At 42.9% G+C, this 23,126-nt stretch overlaps 1 protein-coding gene across 1 annotated transcript in view; it reads right to left on the minus strand.

Annotated features, from left to right (window-relative positions):
* NMT2 (N-myristoyltransferase 2) overlaps positions 1-10,931 on the minus strand; it is a 33,677-nt gene extending 22,746 nt beyond the window's left edge. The window contains exons 1-2 of the mRNA XM_087775722.1: positions 10,686-10,931; positions 2,528-2,663 (exon numbers count right to left, since the gene is read on the minus strand). Of these exons, the coding sequence (XP_087631848.1) occupies positions 2,528-2,663; positions 10,686-10,795 (246 nt within the window). The 5' untranslated portion in view covers positions 10,796-10,931. The remainder of the gene's footprint in view (positions 1-2,527; positions 2,664-10,685) is intronic.
* Between the last annotated feature and the right edge of the window lie 12,195 nt (positions 10,932-23,126).

Consider the following 23,126-nt stretch of genomic DNA (forward strand, 5'->3'; position numbering starts at 1 on the left):
GGAATTACTATTTTTTTAACCAGAACTGTAGTCAAACACTGGAATAGGTTGCCCACAGAGGTTGTGGAGTCTCCATCCTAGGAGACCAAACAACCTGACCTAGGCCTGAGCAACCTGATCTAGTTGGATCTGCTCTAAGCAGGAGGTTGGTCAAAAGACCTCCAGAGGTCCCTTCCAATCTAAGTTATTCTGTGACTATGTTGTGTAGGCCATTGGTGACTGCAGTAATGACTGCTAATATTGCAGATCTGGCAAGCTTCATTTGTGTCAGTGCGGACACCCTACATCATTGGGACTTGAAATGGGGAGATATCAAAGTCTTGCAAGATGTGCAATGAAGTGTCCTAAAGGTCATCGTAAGCATACAACGCTAAAAAGCATTTATTGCTGTGGTTACACTCATGCCAGTGTTCAAAAAGTCCAATATCACGAATAAGAGAGGGAGAAGCCAAGGATACTCACTGCTGTGTTTTTCTCATCTCCAGACTGGTACCCCCTGTTTACAAACTCACCTGATCTCAAAATCTTTTTTCAAAATTATTTTCAATGAGTACAAGAAGTCCCACCGAGTACTACCTGATGATTCTGCATATATTCTCTTAGAGGTAAGGTGTACAATGTCACTTTCCTCTGAAATATTTTGTAAACCTTTTTTCAACCAAGAGCAAGCAAATGCTAAAAGCCTTTTTTCTATAATAGCATGAGGAATACAAAATCTAAATACAACTTGAGTAGCAGAGAAAATAAATACACTTCTCCACACCGATCCAGATCAGCAGTTTACGATGCTTTCAAAAAATCTAAAACAGCAAAGTTGTCCAAGACAGAGAAACTCATCTACTTATCAGTGTGTACACCTGGAATACAGCAGAGAAGGTCAAAAAAACCCAGCCAACGCTGATGCATTTACAACTAGAGAAAAGTAGAAGCCGTAGAAGAACAGTAAAATGGTTTAGCTGCCTAGAGCTTGAGAGAAAGACTTAAATAAGAGCTTTTCTTTTATGCCAATAAGAGAAAATTTTGTAACATTGCTAACAAACTGGCTAAACTTCTTGTGACAGTAAAATAATCACGAAGTGTGACACACCAAGTACACAACTTAGAACAAGAATAGGCTTCCACATTTGCAAAACGCATCACACTAGAGAAATGGTGTGCAAGACTGCAAGGTGCTGAGGACTAAAATCTCGCACATGAAAACAAAAAAAGTGAAGCAGCTTCCTTTTAATGTAATTAGAGGCAACATATGGAATAATACGTTTGGTCAGCAGGGAACCAAGAAACATCCAGGATACCGCAGCAATGAACTATGTTTTTATGTTAACATTAAAATTGACCTCACTCCAGTTGTAAAGGAGCTTGAGGTTACTTGGTTATCGTTTGCAGTCTTCTTGTATTAGCAATTCACGCCACATGCTTTATAGAAACACAGTATCAAAACATGTGGTGAGATCAGAAAGTACTGAAGATCTCTCTACATATTTTAAAGTGTCCCCTGTGCCAACTGTGCCCATTCAAAGCAATGGGGGTGACACAGAGAGGATCTAAAGGGACAACAAAAAAAATCTATCCGTATGTTAATACGCCAGAACGCAACTTTTTTTTTTTCCCTAAAATTAATTGGTAGCCCCAATATACTCGACAAATCTTACGGGATGAATAGTACTACTGGTACAACGGTGTAACTTTCTCCACATTAATCTGATAAAGCAAATGTAACTACTTCAACATGCTAAATGGTCCATAAACTTTCTTATCATCATGTTATAAACTTCAGTTCTCATGCTCAGATTTCTCTTGAGATAAAAGCTGTATGTTAAAAAGCCACCACATCATACTATTCACCATTCATTTAGAACATGGTAGTCAAAAGCACATAGACGATGCTATTTTATCACAAAGCCCACAAAGATTGTACATCCCCTCACATAATTTTGCATTCTTATTTACAGCAGAGGCCTTTCAGATGGCAAAAAGTTTCTTCAGTCTGTATCTCCATGGCAGAGACTACCATATTTTATGTAAGATGACATGCTGCTTGTTTGCCCAAATGAGACTCTGGTTAGCACAGCAGGTACACTTTCCCGCCTACTGCTGACGCTCGCCACGAGAGCGCATTATGCTGTACAACTTACTAAAACTGCGCTAAGCCAAGTTAGATGGTGGCTAAACTAAAGGCAATTCATCAAACACAAGATCTATTTAAAAGCATTACTGCTGCAGATTAAGATTCCCTGCGATGAAGCTGTCACTAGCCTGAATTCTAACTGCTGGAAAAGAAAGACAAAACACCTCCTCCTCTGCTTTTCTCACAGTACACCACGGTGGTGGTGACGACGACTCTTCAGCTAACTTCATACAGTCTCGAAACACCAGGTCTTACCTTGCTTCTGTCTCTATTCAGGACAGCAACCATTTGCTTAAGTCTGACGTGTTAAGGCAGAACTACCAACTCGCTTTTACAAAAAGCAACACACAAAATTAAATTAGAAAGCAGGCACAAATTAAAACAAAACCAGGCTCTCACTTTTGAAGGCTGTTGAATTTTAATCTCCTGGGAGTCGGACGCAGAATCTGATTTGGTGCCTCCAGAATTTGGTTTCTCCTTTTTTCTCTTCTGCTTCTTTTTCTTCTTCTTCGCTCCCAAATCCCCTCCAGGACTTCTGCCAGAGATTCAGAAAATGTGCAATGAGAAAAATCAATACCACTGAGCTTAAGTTTAAAAAATGTTAAATATGGAAAAACCAGCATTTTAATATGAAAAATCTAACAGCAGTTTGAATGTGAAGAAAAGGCAGGGGAAAGGAAGGAAGGCGGGAACTGAGCGCATTGATGAAAAACTTCCTGCAAGTGCTTTCTAATTTGTTTCATACTCAGACCCCAACACAACCAGATGTTTTGACACACTAGTGTCATATTGTGACACTACACAACAGCCAATGCTCTTCTCCAGACTATTACCCGGCACAAACTTGAAATGATCAAATTCAACATAGGTTTGAGGAACTCAGGACAGTGCAGGAACTGAGGAAAGTAACCTCCTTGGAAATTCAGTAACTATTAGTGGCCCGATATTTTCTCCCCTTCATGCTAAACCATCAGGCATATCTGAATTTGAGAAGAATCCAAACAAAAACATTGTGTTTTCAGGGAATTTTGTTTCTAACTTAAGTAGTGATGAAAGTCTTGCTGAAATCTCAGTAAGAAACAACACAAAACTAACCAAATATTTGTGCTTTAAAACAGTAAGTACAATGGGGTCAACTTTCATTAAAAAAAACAAAAGCAAAAAACAAACAAACAAAAAAACCCCAAAAAACAACAAAGAGTACATTGCACTTGCAGATTCTGACACATTTTGGCTATTGATAATACAACTCCTTTCTTCTTTAAGGAGATTCTAATTTGACAAATAATGAAGATATAGAATCAAGACTGGATTAGAATTTGCGAAGTGTGGGAGGTGTTGGCAGCTCTCAGACGGAAGGCAAATAAGGAGGCAATGAGTCAGTTAACACCGAATCCTCTTCAAGAGGTTAATCTCCCAGCAAAACCATAGGTACATAATGGAGCTCAAGACAGACATTGAGGTTTGGGGGGCTTGGGTGTTTTTCACTGGAAAAGAAAAAAGTCAATGCAACAAACAATTGGTTATTTTAATTCTGGAGGGAAAAAAATGAGATAAGATGCTGGCAAACCAAAAGAAAGAGAACTCAGAAGAATGTAACTAAAGTTATTAAGACCAACACATTTGCAAGGGCCATGTCACATGCTCACTTTCAAGATTACGATGCCCAGTCTTAGCACCTATACCTTGTCAGAGCTGCAGTCCGCACGAAAACACCCAAATGTCCAATTGGAAAGTCAAAAGCCTGCAATTAATCAAACACGCAACTAAACAAAGACTCATTTTTGTGAGATCATTACTGTTCTCTGGAACAGCCTGCAGTGAAAGATCAACCCAAGTCCTTAACATTCACAGTTACATTGGGTAAAGTTACGCTCCCAGAAAGAAGGGAGAGAGTTATAAAAGCAGCACCCTCTGGGATCAGACCAAGCAGTTACTCGGTGGACAACAGTGTAGCAGACCAAACACTCACACAGGAGAGAAGAGAATTTGTAGTATTTACCAGGAGTCTGCAGAAACAAAAGATGAAGTTGTATAAGTGAGGCAGGGAGAAAATTTTCTGTTGCAGAATGAAGATACTGCCCGATCACCTAGACAATTCTGTTAACAATTTCTATACTCTCAATTTAAAATAAATTTAAATCTATTTGAAGGCCTGTATACCAAGCTGACATTTTGTACAGAATTTAAACACAGAACAGACCCAGAGGCCTGGCACAAGGTTATAAATATGAGAGAGTAAAAAATCAAACATGTACAAGACCTAGGACTTCACCACCTCTGGCAAAACTGAGATAAAACTACTGGGGAAAGCAATTTCACCTTTGCTAAGATTCATTTAATAAGGTACTCTTCCTCTTTCTTGAACTGTCCACAAACTTTCGCCTTTTCCTCTAACCTCTCACACACAGCAAACAAACGATGCCACTGTGTCCTTGAGCTGACTCCCAAGGGCGTTTGCGGGGATCATCAGCCCGCTAGGAGTTTCAGCAAACACCGTGAACATCAGCCCGCTAGGAGTTTCAGCAAACACCGTTCTCGAATGGGCGCGCTCAGCAGGCACCGAGCCCCGAGTCGCACCGGTGCAGCTTGCTCGTCTTCTTGCCTTTCAGCAGGAGCTGGCCGCAATTACACCACAGGGGAATTCCGCTCACTGGGATTACCTGAGGGTCAATGTTTTATTTAGTTTGGTAAAATGATGAACGACTGTACCCAAAAAAAAGTTTGGCAGCTATGGAGAAAAAGCAGCTTTGCTAAACTTGACTAATGTTATCCCCAGTTAAACTGTACTTTTACCAGGATAATCTTAGTTTGTTCTTTGACCAGCTCAAGGTCTTTTTCATATAGAAACGCACATTTTTTTAGCTGGGAAAGAGGGAAGACAGGACTAAATTACTGTAAAATATACATGGTGTTTAAAACTACTGATTTTTTTAAATCTTCTGAAATCCCAGTCCTCGGCTTATGACCTTCAGGTTTAGAGCTTTCACACTGCCTCTTGCAAAAATAAACACTGGTATTTTTGTCTGACAGGTTATGCAGGCACCATTCAGAGCAGTTATTTATGCACAGTCTCCTGCTTGGGTCAGTCTTTTTTTACTGGTACAGTCCACAGAACGTAAAAAGAGGATTTAAAGAGAGATCCAGTTGTCCTTCAACTATTTAGGCACGCCTGCAACCCAGAGATTTGGCAGCAGGCAGCACGCAGAAACTTCTGCTGAGTAAACAGGTTTGTCCAACACAAGTTACAACCAGAGATACCAAGCAAATTAGGGCAAAAGCAAAACCAAAACATCTCAGGATTTTTTGTCCTTCTCATACTCTGCCTTGAAAAGAACCAAAAGGCTCTAAAACTGGGAGTGAGAATGGCTGGGAAGGGAAAAACTTTGCTTTTAATCTTGTTACCTTTGCGTATCCTTTGTGCTGTCATAATTACTACAAGTTGAGCAACAAAGACTCCTATTAAAAGCTTTTCTCTTAATTAAACCTTCTTGTGTGCTGACTAAGATCTGAGTTCTCTTTTGTCTGGTCAGATATACTTATATGATGATACCATGAAATGTATCTCACTCTTAGAACTTTGGGGGGGGGAGGTTGCAGGAAAGTTTCCCACTTCTATGAAAGCTGACCTTTAAGCGTGAAATCTCTTTTGCTACCTACCCTGCCACCGCTGAAGTGGCACAGCGCGGAGCGCAGGTCCCACACAGGCAGCACGATGCAGCTCAGGTTGATGCTACCTCTAGCCGTCAGGTCAGGAAACACAACCTTTACACGCATCAGATCAACACATCTGCCCCAGTCCAGCCCACCACATAGCTGGTTATACTAAGACAAACATTCAACGTTAGACTTGGGGAAGATTTTTACTGCGTCAGTCTAGTAGAGACACGCTTACACCAGGAGCACTTTACTGACAGGAGGGCGAGCCTACACACTGAGACTGAGGTGTACCTAAGCGCAGACGTGGTCTAAGATATTTTTAACTGCATCCACGATGACGGTTTTGTCAGTCTGATGAATAAGAAAGAAGTGAGGCCAGCACAAAAGTGACGTGCAAATCAAAATTCAGCTGAGGCAAAAGAAGAGTCAAAAGACCTCGTTCTGCCCCAAAAAGACTTAACCTTGCCACAGAAACAGGCTGTGGATATGACTCTCAGACAGTCACTTAGGCCCACAGTTTTATGATTTTGTCTGCAAGTTACAAATGCAAGCCCATGATCCCACCCACATACCTTTCCACTTATGTACACACATCTGGTGTTTTGCATAAATGTGAAACAGACTGTTGCTTCTCCCTGCATGTGGTTTGTTTGTTTTTGTTTTTTTTTTTTTTAATTGAAAAATGGGGATACTTACTGCATTTGGGGAGAAGCGTGGCAAAGGCAGAGAAATTTACTTTGTGGAGCTCTGAGCAAAAGCGTGAAAAGCTGAGATGGAAGAAGCAGAAGGAGCGTGACAGTTACTCTACTCAGGTGGTCAAACTGTTTTGGCTCCCTTGGTTTTTATTTGAGATAATCTTTCCCACTGAATATTTGTCAGTGTTATTTTAATTGCTTTTTTGGACACTAAATTCTGCTTTAGCAGAAACAGCTTTTTGTAATATCAACATCTGTTTTAAATTACATAGAATGGTAATTTTAAGTTAGCAATTTCTCAAATTTAAAACCAAACATGCACTTCAGACGTTTATTTTTAAACTGCAAAGGCCTAGGCCTGTGTGGGGTTTTTGTCTTCACAGTATTTTTCTCTCTCTGTGAGTAAGTGAGGTTGCAAAACTACATTTCTGAAGATGTTATATAGATCTTTTTGATCACAAAAATCAGATCTCATGTATATGGGCAAGACTCCAAAAAATTTCAAACTTTATACTAGGGCTGTCCTTGGTTCATAACGAAAATGGAGGCTTAGATGCAAAGAGCTTTCCCATTGCTGTATTAGACTACCACCACTTCAAGAGAATAAGAAGGGCCTGACCAGAAGGGCTTAAGTCCTTCAAATTCCACTTACTAACAAACTATCATTACTAACAACCTCTCTGGATGAAGGATTTAATTTGCACACATTTCAGTGCTTGGAAATGCAAATTTTTTGAGCATGAAAACCTAGCAGCAATGCCTTAAAACCTAACCCAACAGATATTCCTCAAAGCTCTGCATGTTTCCTCTGCCTCCCCCTTCAAGTCTGTAAGGCTGTACTCCAAGATGTAAATCTTACCTGCTAAAACTGAGCACTGCCTCCAGTACCTTGAAAATATATATATATATATATATATATTTTAAATCTAAAAGTAGCGTTGGTTATAAAGTTGCCATTTAACAATAATCAAAGGGATACACTACTGAAACATTCAAAGTAAATAATTTGTGAGGGTTGGGGGGAGTTGTTTAAAGGTCATACTTTTTCCTCATCTGTTTACTAAGTGTTCTGTGCCCAAAGCCTTTCTGCCATTGAGCATAAGGAGCTATTTAGAATGAACTGAGAGACCATACAAAGCTAGGCTCAGCAGGGTGGATTCAGGTGCAATAAATACATTTTTTTTCTACATACACACCAACAAAGCTATTTTGTAAACAACACTTCATTATGAAACAGAACAAGTACAGCATAATGCATCTAGCAGGAGCAAGCTGCAGACACAGAAGAGCAGAACAGCAATGAGTCACACAACATACATAATCCTGCATCTAAAAAACAGGAGCAGAAACAGAGGACAAAGACATTTGCACAGTTGAGAACTATAAAATGGTATTTTCTGTGCTCAAGCATATAAAAAAGTAGCAAATTTAAAAAAAAAAAAATCAAAGTCATACGTATATATACAAACCATGTTTTCTGTGGTCAGTATTACAAGGATCTATTTTCAAATGTAAAGAAACAGCTTGAAAGCAACTTCATTTACAAAGCAATCCTACTAGAGACTGACACACAACACATACTCTACCTCCTTCTAAAAAGGTGAGGGTTAAAGCAGCACGAGATTAAATATCCATCAGCAGCAACGGAGACCATTCAGAATTTAGCAAGTCAGTTGACACAGTCGTAGTCTCAAGGAGTAAGACTGCTCATAAATTGCTTAGGTATGTAAAACCTAATCTAAAAGCTCAAAGCAAACTTTAAAGCTACCTCAAAAATTAATATACTATGATAGAGAGAAAACAGGGAATAATTAGGCTCCTATTACCATGGGTTAATCTCCCAGATCAAGAGCAGATCTTTCTGCTTGCTGTAATGTAATATTTTTCTTATCATTTGATGGAATTTGTTTGCATACTTCAGCCTGCAGACAAATAGTAAAAAACAAGATTCTCAAAGATTACAGGAAAATAAAGTGATTCAAAAGTCAATATTAGACTTCATACATCAGAAACATGACAGAAAACTGATACTAATATTTAGATGCTTCTTCTACTGGTATGATGTACCACTAATTTAATTAAACTTCGCATTACTTGGAAGCATTCACTTTCTTATTCAAAGATGAATAAAGCAGCTTCTTTGAAATACTCATTAAAATACATTCAGGATATTCAAGAAAAACAAGTTTTGGGGACAACAGCGTACAGCCCGCAGCCACAGCAGTTGTCCCTCAGAGCTCAGCGAGACCCAAGTTGGAGCAGAGGAGCGCGCTGCGATTCAGAACACACCAAAGTGCAATTCTTTGTTCCCCGGCTGCTTCGTACCCTCGCTGTCACAGCAGCCCCAGCGTGTAGCTGTGAGCCTAGCTACACTGCAGAGGGCAGCTACAGCCCAGTCACACACAAACAGAAGAGGAAACCGGAGTAGGAATAAGGTACGAATGAATTCTAGACAGGCATCACCCAGCTATCAAACAGTCTCGCCTGGCATGTCAGGTTGGGTCCTACAAAGAACAATAAATAATCATTCTCTGCTCTTAGAGGCGTTACTTTTACATATTTGGGAATCATCAACTGTGGCATATTTACGCAAACAAATGTAACAAAAGCCCCAAGACAATTAAGCACTATTTTGTCCCTTTTTAGTATCCCAGGTTTAAGATTACTAAAATTATTTTTGACACAACTACACTGACAGAGCAGCAAGCATCGAAGTTTTCCCCTTTCCTGCCTTTTAGACAAGTCAGTCCTCCTAAGTCTCTTAGATTTCTCTTGCCACATTTAAGATGCAGAGCTGCTTGTTGCCAAGCAAATCCTAGGGGCAGAAGACGACAAACAGTGTACATCCTCAAACATCAATCACCTACAAAAATGCTCTCAACCAGATGAATCAGAAATTCATGAGGAAGATGTTTGCGTAGCAGTGTATAGATTAACCTATTTCTATTTTAGGTTACTCCAGCCACTCCTAGTTGCGACAACAAAGCGTCTTCTCTGCAATCACATTTTCTAACCCCTCAAAGAAGCAAAGAAGTAGATTTAAATGAAGTCGATTTTTAAAACACATTCCTCCCACTTTCCTGCCCCAAAAGCCCGCAGCTGCAGAGCAAGCCAGACCACAGCACCTTGTGCCCCGAGACGGAGCCACGCTGCGTGCGGCCGCAGGCAGCCGGACAGCGGCCGGGTGCAAGGGGCAGCAGCTGTGCTGGCTGCCTCTCCCGTCAGCTCCCCAAGCAACTGGAGACAGCGCCTGATCTGCAGCGTGGGAAGACTTAAGACGCAAGATTAGCGGAGAAGGAACTACAACCAGAACAACAGCGCCGGCTCCGGCTAATGCCTGGGTAAAACGCGCGCTCTACTCTCCACAGCGTGCGGGTTTAGAAGCGATATTTCCTTCTGGACAACGGGTGACGTTGAGGAGGAGCGTCTGCAGGACAGACTGGCACAGACGGAGCCCGGACAGGTCCCGGGCCGGGGAGGGGAGCGCGTGAGGGGCCGGGGGCCGCTCCGTCCGAACCAACCGAAACAAGTCAGGCAGCCGGCGGGCATTTCCCCAGAGCGCCCTCACCCGCGACGGGGGGCTTCCTAGCGGCCAACCAACCCAAGAAAGGCCCCAAATCCTGGAAGAGCGCAGACAACAAAACAGGATTCACCCTCCCTTTTAAGGCCCGCTTTGAAGGCCGGTATCCGGCCGGGAAGCGACAGCCCCGACACCTGGCTCACCTCAGGCCGGGGGCCCGGCCCCCCGCCTCTCCCTTCGGCGAAGGCCGCCCCCGGAGGAGGGAGCGGAGCCGAGCCGGGCGGCAGGGCGCGGCGGCGGGGTCCTCCCACGCCCGCAGGCCGCCAGCTGCGGCGGAAGGCAGCCGCGGAGGAAGGCGCGGGGCGCTGCCGGCGGGGCCCCCTCGGCGGCGGGCGGCACACGCGCAGGCGCCGCGGAGGAGCGCCGGACCGGGCCGGGCCGGGCCGGGCCGGGCCGCGCCATGCAGGCCGCCCGCCGGCTGACAGGAGCGCGCCTCGCACGCCCCCCGCTCCGCCGCACGCCCCGCCGCGGGGCCCGCTCCGGCCGGCGCGGGGAGCCCGGCCCGGCCCGGCCCGCACAGCGGCCGCGGCGGCAGCTCCAGCCCTACAGCTGCCGCGGCGGCAGACGCGGGGGCTGCCTCCCCGAGCTGTGCCCGCCCGCCTGGCCCGCAGCGCGCCCCTACCCCTTGGCATGCTCGGCCTCCTCCTCATTGTCGCCGTCTATGCCGCAGGTGTCCTGGTCATCCAGCTCCAGGCTCTGCTGGCTGGCCGCAGACTCGCTGTCCTCCGCCATCACGGGGGAAGGAGGGAGGGGAGGGGGCGGGGGAGCCTATGAAAGGAACCGGGGCGCACGGGCAGATGCAGTCCGGAGGAGCTCCCTCTAGCTGCTGTCCTCCCCGTGTTGGCGGAGGAGGCGGAGGCCGCCGGGGCTGCCCGGCCGCTCCCCGCTGGGGACCGGGGCGGGGCTGTGCCGCGCCGCGGGGTGCCCGGCCGGCCCGGCCCGGCCCGGCCCGGCCCCTCACACCCAGGCGGCGCCGCCCCCGCGCCCGGCCGCAGTCCGGCGCCCTCGTAGCCGACATCAAACGCGAGCCCCCTGCCTTCCCCGGGCTTCAGGTCCCCGCACCGGGGCGGCGCGGCCCCCGCAGCCAGGGCGCTGACCCCGCCGCCGGGGGAGGCCCGAGGCGCAGGCGCCGCGGTGGCTGGCCCCGGGCCGTGGGGTCGGGGCTTCCAGGCAGGCGGGGGGCCGCTCGGTGGGGCGGCAGCTGCCGGGCCGCAGCAGCACGGGAGCGCGTTTTGCCAGCTCCCGATGCTTCCTTCTCGCACCATCAGTGCTTCGACGCCCAGGTTGCCGCTCGTAGGCGCTGCCGAGGCCGCCGTGGCAGTCCCCCGCCACCGGCTCTCGCAGCACTTGGGGTTTTCCCGAAGCCTTTTGTATTTCTACAAGCTCCATGCTAGAAAAACTGGAGTCGAACGGGAATGATTTGAACCCAGGAAAACAAATGAAGAGCAACTTGTATTAATTATTTGAACTCTCGTGATTTCCAGGGTCGATAGATCAAGATTTCTGGATGAGAGTCAGGATTTCTGAGTGCTTGGTTTGGCAGTGCTGCCAAACAAACATTAAAACACAACAATAGAATGCATCAGTTGTAATTTCTCTTCATCCCTACTGCCCTCTTGAAAGACATTTACTGTGAGGACGATATTGCTTCCTCCCATTTTAATTTAAGGTGGTGATTTGGATTACTTTTTCCTATTTTTGATTTAAGGTGGTGTAATGTTTTGCGCTATCAGATATTGCAGGTAACGTGGCTAGTAAAAGATCTCGCTGGCCAAGCAGAAGACAGCTAGATGTCCCTCCAGCTGTGCCCTTGCAGTCGAACTCTGAACCCGTGCGTATTGAGCACCAGCCCTGGGCCGCTCTGTGTCCCGCTGCACTTGGTCCTTTGCAACATGTGAGTTGCCACAGGAACTTGTAATTCACATGCTTAAGATTCTTGAAGAGCCAAAGGCAGGCAATGTAATGATAAAAATATCCCAGGCCAGGTCACTGTCAGCTGTACTTTGTCTATAACAAATCTCTTAAACTACCTCCCAACTTCTCTTGGTCTAACCAAGCAGTTATAGTTTTGTCATATAGAAAGTGCTGCCCTCATGCAATCAAATAATTACTGAATATTTGTTTCCTGCCACAGGTGGACTTGTGGAAGCCTTCCTGCTTTGTTGTGAAAGGACAGAGGGAAAGACAATTCTGAATGTGTAATGGAGTATGGGTTTATCAGCTGTATGATCTATCATGGTACACTCTGATGTCTCATGACCACATTCAAACCTTCGGTGACTGCAATCTATGCTGGACTTCCATCACCTGACAGGTATTTTCTGTCTTGACAGTTTTGAAATACTAGCTGCGGTGACCGGAAAATTCAAGGGTACTAAATCAATAAGGCTAGAAAATATTCAACCAGCACATTCCAAATAAAATAAACTGTGACATAGCACACCTATCTTTAAAAACAGCAGTTGTTCCTGCTAAATTGTTACGGTGGTGTTGATCTTCCACAAATGAGTAAAGGGAGAGAGAAAAAAATTCTAGACAGGTGGCATACCCTCAACTACTGCAAAACTGATGGAGTCTGTAATTAACACTTGGCCCAGTATGACCTGCCAATGTCAAGCTGTCGCTGTAGTTCAGAGGGGAAATGTGCCTACCATGTTACCACAGTTTGAAATGACCTTTAGAAGTAAACCTTCAGTCAGTCGTAATGTACAGGAGAGAAAGGAAATCTCAAAACAAAGGCACAATACCCAATAGTTTTCAATAACAAAAAACAATTGTGAACAGCTGCTCGATAGCCTGGAGAGAAGTTAATCCAGTGATTACTAATGGTTTTTTTCTCCTCATAATAATGTGTAGGAGAAAGTGAAGAACAGTATGTCAATGACTAAACAGCTATATTGAATCACTGTGTTGAAGAAACTGTGTGTTTAACCATCTTCTGTCCTTTACTACAATTTTCCTCACTTCATAAAGACAAATGGAGTGCAGGAAGCCTGCATCCTCACTCTTCTTGCAGTTCACAGTGACGATAAAAGAGGCAATGTGAATCTCTCCCAGCAAGCTACCACTTGCTGTCTGCTGCTAGAAGGTCTCCCTGGAAGGGGGATCAGGAGGAGCAAAGCTGCAGAATGGCTGCTATTCTAGACTTCATAGCATGAGTGAAGAATATCCTTATGGATATTACAGTTTATCTCCTGAGAGGCACAACTCCAGATTATACTCCAGATTTGACTGTTACAAGGCCAAATGACAACACTGAATTGTGCTTTGCATTTTATGAATATGCGACTTTTGCTTATAGCACAAATAGAGAAGTCGACCAGAAGCAAGAGGTATGCATCTGTCCTGCACTGAGGATTTCTGATGTCGCTTCGCATTTCTGAAGTTGCCAGACAGATTCCTAGAGTGTTTAAATTCACTCTACAGACACTGCTCAACACTTGCACTACTTGATAGATGTTGGCTATCACATGTATAGATGTCTTCCCAAAATAGAGCAGCAAGGTGAAAAAATGTACCCCTGAATTTCAGGACCCCACATGCTCAATCACAGTGAGTGGTTGGAGTATGTACCGTTGGGACAGTAAGCAGCACGGATGGCACCTGATGCGCCCAAACAGGCTGTCTGTGGGCATCTGTACTTCCAAGGTCTCTGTTGTCGCAGGTGGGTATGGCCGGGAACTTCCCAAACTGCTGCATACGAGTGATGCAGATACAACCCACACGCTCGTGCCAGTCTAAGCAGACCATCAAAAGCTATCAGAAATGTTTCATTTTAAACCTTACCAGGTGAAGAGCCGGTGTTTGTGAAGGTGTGAATTTACTGGTTTTAATTGATTAAAAAGACCTCTTCCTAGATGTACTGAGAAAAGCCTTTTATTTTATGAAGATTAAAAAGAAGAAAGCACAATCCTTTTACCCAAAAGCTAAAAAATGAATAAGGGAAAATAGACTTCCTATGCAGGAGGTACACTTAATACTAAACAGCATATCATGAAATCAATTAAAATAATTACAGCATTTGATGAATTACTCATTGGTTGGTTGGTTATTTTCATAGGTCTCTTTAGAGCTTTAGTAGTGAGTCTAGCTTTGCTGCTAAATGCAGCCAAAATATCCAGTTGCTTATGGCAACAAATTGGAAGAAAGGAAGAGAGAAAGGTCAATAAAACGCTACAGATGTAGCTCTGCCTAGCTGCTCCCACCACTGTCAGCCACCGAGGAACAGACCAGTGCATAGGGGACCCTCTACACCACCACAAATCCCAGCTTTCTGGATCTTTCCCCATCCTGCTTCTTTTTCCAGGTTCTGTCTCTCTGCTTTCTGTAACATACAGTTGTGGGCCTGTTGTGGCCACACAAAATTAACCTGTGCCTACAATTCTGAGAGGCTTTGAGCCAGCTTGAATGTAAGTATATGAGTATAGGCCCAGATCCACAAATGGACTTTGGCATTGCCACATTTAACTTTTTCCTGGTTGTCTCCCACAGCAAAATCCAGGACTCAAAACGAAGCCCTACAAACACTCAAATACGTCGGCATTTCAGTGGCCGACATGAGTTCAAAAGAACACTAGGCTACCGAGGGAGGCGCCATCGACGCTTGGCAGTAAGAAATACTGAGGATTGGGAAGCCTTCGCACCCGCGTCTGTATGGGGATTTGTCAGATCTCGCCTGTTGGATTAACCATCAAGTGAGACTGTCCAGTAGGTGGTCAAGGTTGTGCTCTTCTGCAGCTGAATAAAGCCAGCCAGTCACAGATACAATTTCCCTCAAGCAGCCAGGCATAGTCCAGACTTGTTTACGTGCCCAGTGATACATATTAATTACATCCCAGTGAGCAAGTGATATATAATACAGCATTCAGACTACTGGCACCATCTGATTAGTCTATGTGTTCTGAGTATTAAACACGGCAGAAGAAGTGTGCCTGAAATTTTCATGCAGCCATAGGACTGCTCCTACCTTTACACATCACATCATTGAAATATTCATGGCATTTATACTTTAAAATGTGTTTGATATTGCAAGTAATAATAATAAATGACTTGCTGTGAGCTTTTTGTAATCTTGTAAATTGGAAGCAAAACTGATCCATTTTGAAAATTAGCTAATAGTTTAATGTTTTCTCTATTTTCCTAAAAAGTATTTAAAAAAAAAAGTTATGGAGCAGACGAATATGTTTAGACTTTGCTTCACAGAAGTGCCTACTAGTACTACCACACAATGATTTTTTTTTTATTGGCTGCTCTTTATGCTGAGAACTTGAATACTGCCGCCTTCGATCCTGAATGAGATACAAGGGTAAGAGAATGCAGATTCAAAATACACTGAAGAAATGCCAAAACCAATCTATATAGGTGTCACAGCTACCATCAGAATAGGTAGAAATGGTTAGGGAATGAAATGAGCTTGCGATCCCGTATGTTGCGCACTCGTATACATGTGAGATCACGTCTCTGATCTTTATGGTTTGTCTCACCCACTTTACATCTTTTTAGCCTCCCGCTGCATACCGCGCTTGGTGAGCTGCAGCCTTGCCTGTCTCCCACAGCCCACTTGCTGCTGGCCTGTGTTGGCTGCAGCATTCAAACTGGGGGACAAGCACTCTCAAAAACGCCAACTCTTTCTGCTGCACTCTGACATTCAACTTTTTTTGTTGAATTCTGTTTTAAAATGCAGCTCATACCATACCTCTTCTATTCTACATCTTAACCTTTTGCACTGAAGCATCTACTTCTCCATGCTGGTGCCTGCATTGGTAAGGACCATGGGCCTTTACTTTATACAGCATTAAAAAAGGGTTAGACATCTACATGCATAGTGAAAACATATCTTAGCATTAAAAAATGTGTATGATAAATACAAACCCTCGTGCTTAAGGGTATAAGTGATAAGGATAGGAAGACTTTTATCCTGTGGGGTTATTATCACTAGTCGACATTTCTTCCCCAGTCTTCCGAAGCATCTGGTTTTGATGCTTGTTGGAAGCAGGATACAAAACTTAGATCAAACACAGGTTCAGACTGGTTCCAGCATTGCAATTCAATTCCTCTGTTCTTAGGGTCTCTAGCCCCAAAAGGTAAAAAATAAATAAATCATGTTTTACATTAAAAGATATTTCATAATCAGAACTGACTCTTAAATAATGATTATTACAAATATATACATATTTTGCATTTCCACGTCTATTTTTTTTTCTACTCTTTCAGACCCTTCTCAAACTATATATGTGAATGAGAATTAGTGGAGACAGATTTATTGACAAAGATGGTGTTGACACTGGTGCTGCAGGAGCTCTGACCAATATTCAGCAATTACTTCTGCACATCCAGTCTCCAAATCAATCCAGTTTACTCCTGTCAGCTCCTAAATCAGTTCTCCCATCAGCCTTTTGCAGTTCCCCCGTAACAACGTGCCTGCTCTTTCCTCCTCTTTGCAGGGAGGCTGCAGGTAGAGCCAAGACGCTCTCTTTCCCCGATTCTGGATGGAGGGAGCGATAGATACATGAATTATTCTTCATCTCTTGACCATTTCAATATTTTTCCAAAATGAAAGATTTCACAGTTTTCTTTTTGCCTGTTTCTGACAGTTCTTTATCCCCAAACAAAAAGGGACTCTCCTGTGATAGATGTACATCTTTCTTTTCCTGCTGGAGTGAAGAGGCTACAGCCTGACTACAGCTCTCAGAGCATTTGTAACAGGCCAGAACTATTAGGGTGCTCCTACATGTCTTGTTTGCCCTAGGGTATTTAACACTGTTAGACACCCTGAAATGGAGACTGGAGTCTGGAAACCTTGAGAATATTGAGTAGGATAGTTCTCAAAGTTCAGGTCCAGAGAAGGAAACCTAAAAGTCTTGCTCTCCCCACACAAATGGTGTGTCTATCAAATACTTTAGTATTCATTACCTGTTTCTATTAGCATAAACCACTTTTATATGGAAAGGTGCTCTTCCAGTCATGGGAGATTGCAGTCTAAAGACAAGCAGACCGTGGATGAGAATAGTATTGTACGATGAACAGAATGCTCCTTGTGGTGACAACCTGCCCAGGGACAGTATGTTCTTACTTCTGGGTCGATGCTCTATTTCCCACATTTGCATGATAGCCAACAGAAAAGAATTTCCAGTGCTCTGTAGGTTGCTCCAACTAGAAGTATCCCATTAACTTACAAATCACTTTGCATGTCCAAAGAAGGGCAACGAAGTTGGTGAAGGGTCTAGAGCACAAGTCTTATGAGGAGCCGCTGAGGGAACTGGGGTTGTTTAGTCTGGAGAAGAGGAGGCTGAGGGGAGACCTTATTGCTCTCTACAACTACCTGAAAGGAGGTTGGAGCGAGGATGGGGGTTGGTCTCTTCTCCCTAGTAACAAGCGATAGGATGAGAGGAAATGGCCTCAAGCTGCGCCAGGGGAGGTTTAGGTTGGATATTAGGAAAAAGTTCTTCACCGAAAGGGTAGTCAGGTACTGGAACAGGCTGCCCAGGGAAGTGGTTGAGTCTCCATCCCTGGAGGTATTTAGAAGACGGGCAGACGTGGTGCTCGAGGACATGGTTTCGTGGTGGACTTGGCAGTGATAGGTTAATCGTTGGACTTGATGATCTTAAGGGTCTTTTCCAACCTTAATGATTCTATGATTCTATAGATCAGATAAATGGATAATGCCGATAAAGGTTCTGCATACCTTCTGGGTGGTTAGAAGCAGGTTAACAGCATTGTTCAGGATGCACACTTACTGCGTGGAGAATTACATTGAATTAAGAAGCGTCTCATGGACACAATGTCTTCCCTATGAAGAAAATGGGAAATCAGACTCTATTATAACTCTTCCATTTCTAGGCAAAATTTTTGGAGATCTTGCAGTAAGACTTTCCCCTTCAGAATTTTAGAACTTTCTCCAAAAGAAAAGCCTCTGTCAAATGTTGCAACAATTGCAGAGTTAATTACTTAAAATATAGACATTAGACAAGCTTTAATCACAAAATTTAGACATCTGGTCTAGGCTAGTAGCAAGTGTGAATAAATCTCATGGAAGTCGGGAGCATAGGCAGAGCAGAAACTCAGCATCAAGCATGGCTTTGACCCTGCAATGTCAGACCACGAGGACAATTAAGTTAATTAATACAAGCCTTAATGAGCTCTTATGCTGGTCCTTCCAGTCAGGCTAGGTGCGCAACCTTTGCTTTAGCATTGCTTGATGTAGAAACGCTGAAACTAGCACTTAAGCCAGCTTTTACTTTAAATGCATTTATATACATACCCGTGCACATGCATGCGTGCAGGTGCACACACACATACGTGTACATTTATGTAGGTGTACTTGGCTGCTTTCAAGCAATAGAAGACCAATCCAACTCTCAACAGAAAAACACTCCTCATATGGGGGAACCTGGCTGTCACGTTCTGCTTCCCTCATTGTTCTTGTGTTGATATAGGATTAGGAGGTGTTAGATTCCAGGCAGAGTTAGTGGCATGGACACAAAGAGGCAGATAGCTTGAGAAATCTCACCCTCGCCAACACCTAGAAATAGCTTCACTGAAGCGTCACTGGAGTGTCATGTTGTACGTCCCATTAATGTTGGCCTCACAGCATGGCACAAATCATGGAATCAGGGGGTTGGGTTTACCGAAGGGGCATTCCCTGAAGACAGGGGAGAGGGAAGCCACGACCCATAGCCTCTCTCATCTCCAGAGGCAAGGGACACTGGGAGAAAGGCCCTGCCCATAGCACGTAGGTAAGGGTAGTATGGGGGCAAATCTCCTGCTGTGTTACTTTCTTTTCATGCAGATTTTCCACAGTTTAAGATGTGGTTCCAGCCTCTTCCTTCATTGATGGAAAACTTCCAGGGAGAGGAGAAGCTCAGGGGCCAACACTGCTGGGAGCGTGCTTGTGAAAATCTGGCAAGGGCTGGGGAGAAGACAGTCCTGAGGGTTTTTTAAACTCCCTGCAACCATGAAATCACCAAAACCCTTTGAAACCAATGCTTGTAACAGGAGTCCTTCGAAATAATTTCTTCCAGCTTTGATGCCCAACATCTCTTGCAGCAGGACCAGCCATTCCTTTGAAAGTGGGATTTCTCATCCCACAGCAGTATTTTAAGCACCAGTTCCTACCTTTGTAATATAAAACTGGCAGGACCATTCCTCAGTTGGGCTTATTCAGGAGTCCGTACCTCCAGTCATGTGAACACAAAGTCCTTCTTCTCCAGAATTACAAAAATAAAACTGTAAACAAGTATTTAATTTGTACCTCCCTGTTGTCATCACATTTTCCTTCCCTGTGGCTATAAGTTTCCAAGGCAGAAGAGACATGTAACGATCAAACATACTAACTGGCACTGTTTATTCCTGGAAGAAAAGCACATCAATAAAACAAGTAGTACTTCAGTTAAGTGATAATAGACCAGGTGCCACATTTTGCAAGCTAGTAATCTGTGGATACCAGAGGATTGCTGCTAAAAAGAACTGGATACTCTTTCTGTTATTACTGTCAAATAGAAGACAGTACCTGGTGTCAGTTTATCAGTTGGAATTACAGGAGTAACATAAAAAAATGCTCCTCTAGTCTGAAAATGGCATTTGACTGCTGCCTACTCATCTATCCAAAGCCCCAATTCCAAATGATTTGCAGCCTGGAAATGAAAATTTCAGACATGTATCATGAAAATATCATGATACCATGAAAATATCATGTGTGTATATGTATCTCATGATATAGGATATATCACCATATTATATGTATAATATATATCATATGTATAATATGAGTAAGGTTAGCACTGAACCTGCCAGCTTACATTTGTCTGTAAGCAGAGGAACAGGAAAAGAATAATAATTGAGTTGCTCTTATTTTTATCAATTTTTGAAACAATTAGTAGTTAAAATTGTTTTAACTTTATTTTAATCTAAAGACAAGGTGCTATTCATGAGGTGAGAAAAAACAGGCACATTTGCACTTGAACACACTATGCTGCCATCAGTGATGATGCACTTTGATTGGAACGGAGATGTTCCAAGCTGAACACTGCCCCAGCGGAGATGCTGGGCAAGGTCTCTCAAGCTGACAGGGATCTCTGCGCTTGGACTGACAGCAGGCCCATGAAACAACTGATGATCTTGTGCCAGCCGCCTACTGGTGTTATTGAAGTGATAAACTGTGCTTATACTGAAATTATAAACTGGGTTTTATGCACAGTATATATGGAGAAACGGTTCACCACCAGGTGGCAGATTTAGAATTTCAAGAGAGACCCAAATGGCAGCACTGATTCAAAAAACCCCTTACCCGTCACCCACACATTTTAGAAAAGCAAACGGACATTCTTCTTCTCGTTTCACCAAGTCCAAGGATGTACTGGATGGATGCTACCATGCCCCAGGTTACAGCCTATTGATAGCTTAAGCAGTACCGTGTTATAACAAGCTTTAATCCTCAGATGAATTCTCCTTGGTTAAGAAAAAAATAACGCCTTTTTTGGTTCACTAGGGACCTTCCTAGAGAAAGAGTAAATATCGAATCCAACACTTGCTCGTTTACACCTGTACTATTCTATAGGCTAAACCCTACACAGGACATGTAATTTCTTACCAATTTCAACCATGTTGGTTTAGGATAGTGACATAAAATTGGTCCTCCAGAGCATTCATGGATAGAATGAAGGGCAGAAAATGAAAATACTGCCAAGGTATTTCAAGAGTGCTTAATTCACTCTACTAAAGCTACTCAGTCCTTCCTGTAAGAGAGAAAAGCATCACGAGCAATTTCCAAACGGTGGGGTTTCTTTGTAAACTGTTCATCTAAGCTCAGTACCACAATTTTGTATACGTGTGTAATGTGTTAGATTGCAAACGCTCTGAGGCAGGAACCATTTTTTTTCCCTCTGTTTGTAGAGGTTTTAGCATGCTGGTACCCTGACAAAGCACTTAAAGGTCATTATCACAATAAGTCAAGGTGCGTTACAGTTTAATAAGCTTCGAGAAGCAAGTATTTCAGCAGGCACAAGTGGGAGCTGGGGGAAAACCATGAAGTGAATGGACTCTTAATGAGTGTCTTAACTCCCAAAAGGCCCTATGATATAAATGGACTTTGGATAGTATAACCTAAGATTTAAAAATGATCTTTACTCTTTCACTCATTATCCATTTGACAATCCTGATTGCTGATAGATTAATCGAAGACCTGTTCCTAGTATTTTTTTTAAGTCCAATATATTTTCATTACTTTTGTAAGCTTTGTCATGACAAGCTTTTGCGTTTTTCCCCGTTAATACTTGCCATCAAAAAATAAGAAAACAACTGTTTTTCTAGGTTATCTATCTTCTACATAGACTACGAGCACTTGGAGCTGCTGATGCCAAGTTATACTTTGTTCTCTATGTTTTATAACTTTTATTGGTACTTGCTTCACTGTACAACTGCAAAATATAAGCAATAAAATTTCTTCATATTTTACCAAAGTATCTTCCTCGGTATGTTTCTGAAAATTGAAACACAGAACTTGTCACTGGACTGTAAGATTAGACCAAGCGTGTACAATGGACACACTCTAATCTCCACCCATAATCTGATCGGTGTTGCTCTGTTCCAGTTTCATTTAACATGTGGCTCAGATGTGTTGGATATACTGAGAATTATATTTCATAAACTACATATTCTGCAAAATCAAACTACTACATGGCTAGCAATTTAAAAACTACTATTTTAAGGCAGATTTGCAAAATATCCATATTGTGTTTGTTCACATATATTTGCTGCAGTCGGACCACAAATCATCAAACCAACAAACTATGTGTTTTGAACATAAAACCAACACAATTAAAGAAACAACCACTGCAATTTAATAGCAACAATCTCACTTTACAAGATAATAACGATGGAAACTTTGTGAAGGAATCTGAAAAAGAATGTAATTAAAAATGACAGATTTAAGACAACAGAAAGTTGAAAATTAAATAGCATAATAATTCTAGTATGCGGAAATCTTAACCAGAATGTTTACTTGACGCAGCGTTCTGATTAATAAGTGACACTGTATTACCAGCACTTAATGACATCCGATAAATACTATTCCTTTAAAGTAGTGTTTTTCTGTTCAGCGACCTTGCACAGACTGACCATGAGCACCCCAGACGCCAGAGCCAGTTCGCGTGTGGTCAGTAGCAAAATTCCTAAACAGAACAGGAAAGGACCTGGAACGCATGTGATGTCTAAAACATAACTTACTGCTAATACAGTGATTTCAATATTCAATGCACTCCACAAATATTATTTTAGATTTCTTTTACAACATATACCACTTCCAAACATGAATTAAAGCAAAACAGAGGTGATGTGGCTTTGTGGATAGAGAGGAGCACTGAACTGTGAACTAGGAAATCAGGATTCAGTTCCTGGCTCGAGCCCAGACTCCCAGGTAAGACATTCAGTAAGATGGACATTAAAACACTGGCCTCCTAAGAAAACTTTGAAATCTACTGAAAAAAAGGGCAATGAATCTGAGTCAGGGCTTATTATTAAAAAATTAAATAGGAACTATATAACACTTTCTCTGATCACTTTAGAGATTACATAATAATTAACTTTATTAAGCATGACTGCTGCTAATGCTGCATAAAAATAATCAAATGAAACATGATAAACTGACTGTATACGAAGGATTCCACAAAAGTGGAAGTCTCATACTTTCCCTTCTTTGAACCCAATTCATGAAGGAGTCAGAAGCGTGCAGTAAGTGTGAGTACCCGCAGAAATCTCAGCAAGAAAACTGGTCCCACGGGAAGCATGACTCTGCAGACAATTCTGGTGATACCAGGATTTCATTTCCGAAGTCTTCAGTGATACTTAAGCAAAATAGTTACATATTTATCAAGATAGGGAGGATGCTTTTCTGAAAAGGGATCTCAATTTCAGTATTGACTGAAGTTCATGAGAACTGCATAAGAAAGTGTGTTAGTAATTCACACAGGCATAAATATGCACAGCAAAATTGAAACCAAAGTATTCTTCTTATTAAATAATATAAAATAATGTGATGACCACCAACAGAGAAAAAAATCCACAAAGA

The sequence above is a fragment of the Nipponia nippon genome, unplaced genomic scaffold, assembly GCF_047370975.1.
Source record: "Nipponia nippon isolate SJK-2023a ecotype South Korea unplaced genomic scaffold, ASM4737097v1 scaffold_1, whole genome shotgun sequence".
In the NCBI taxonomy this organism is placed as follows: Eukaryota; Metazoa; Chordata; class Aves; order Pelecaniformes; family Threskiornithidae; genus Nipponia; species Nipponia nippon.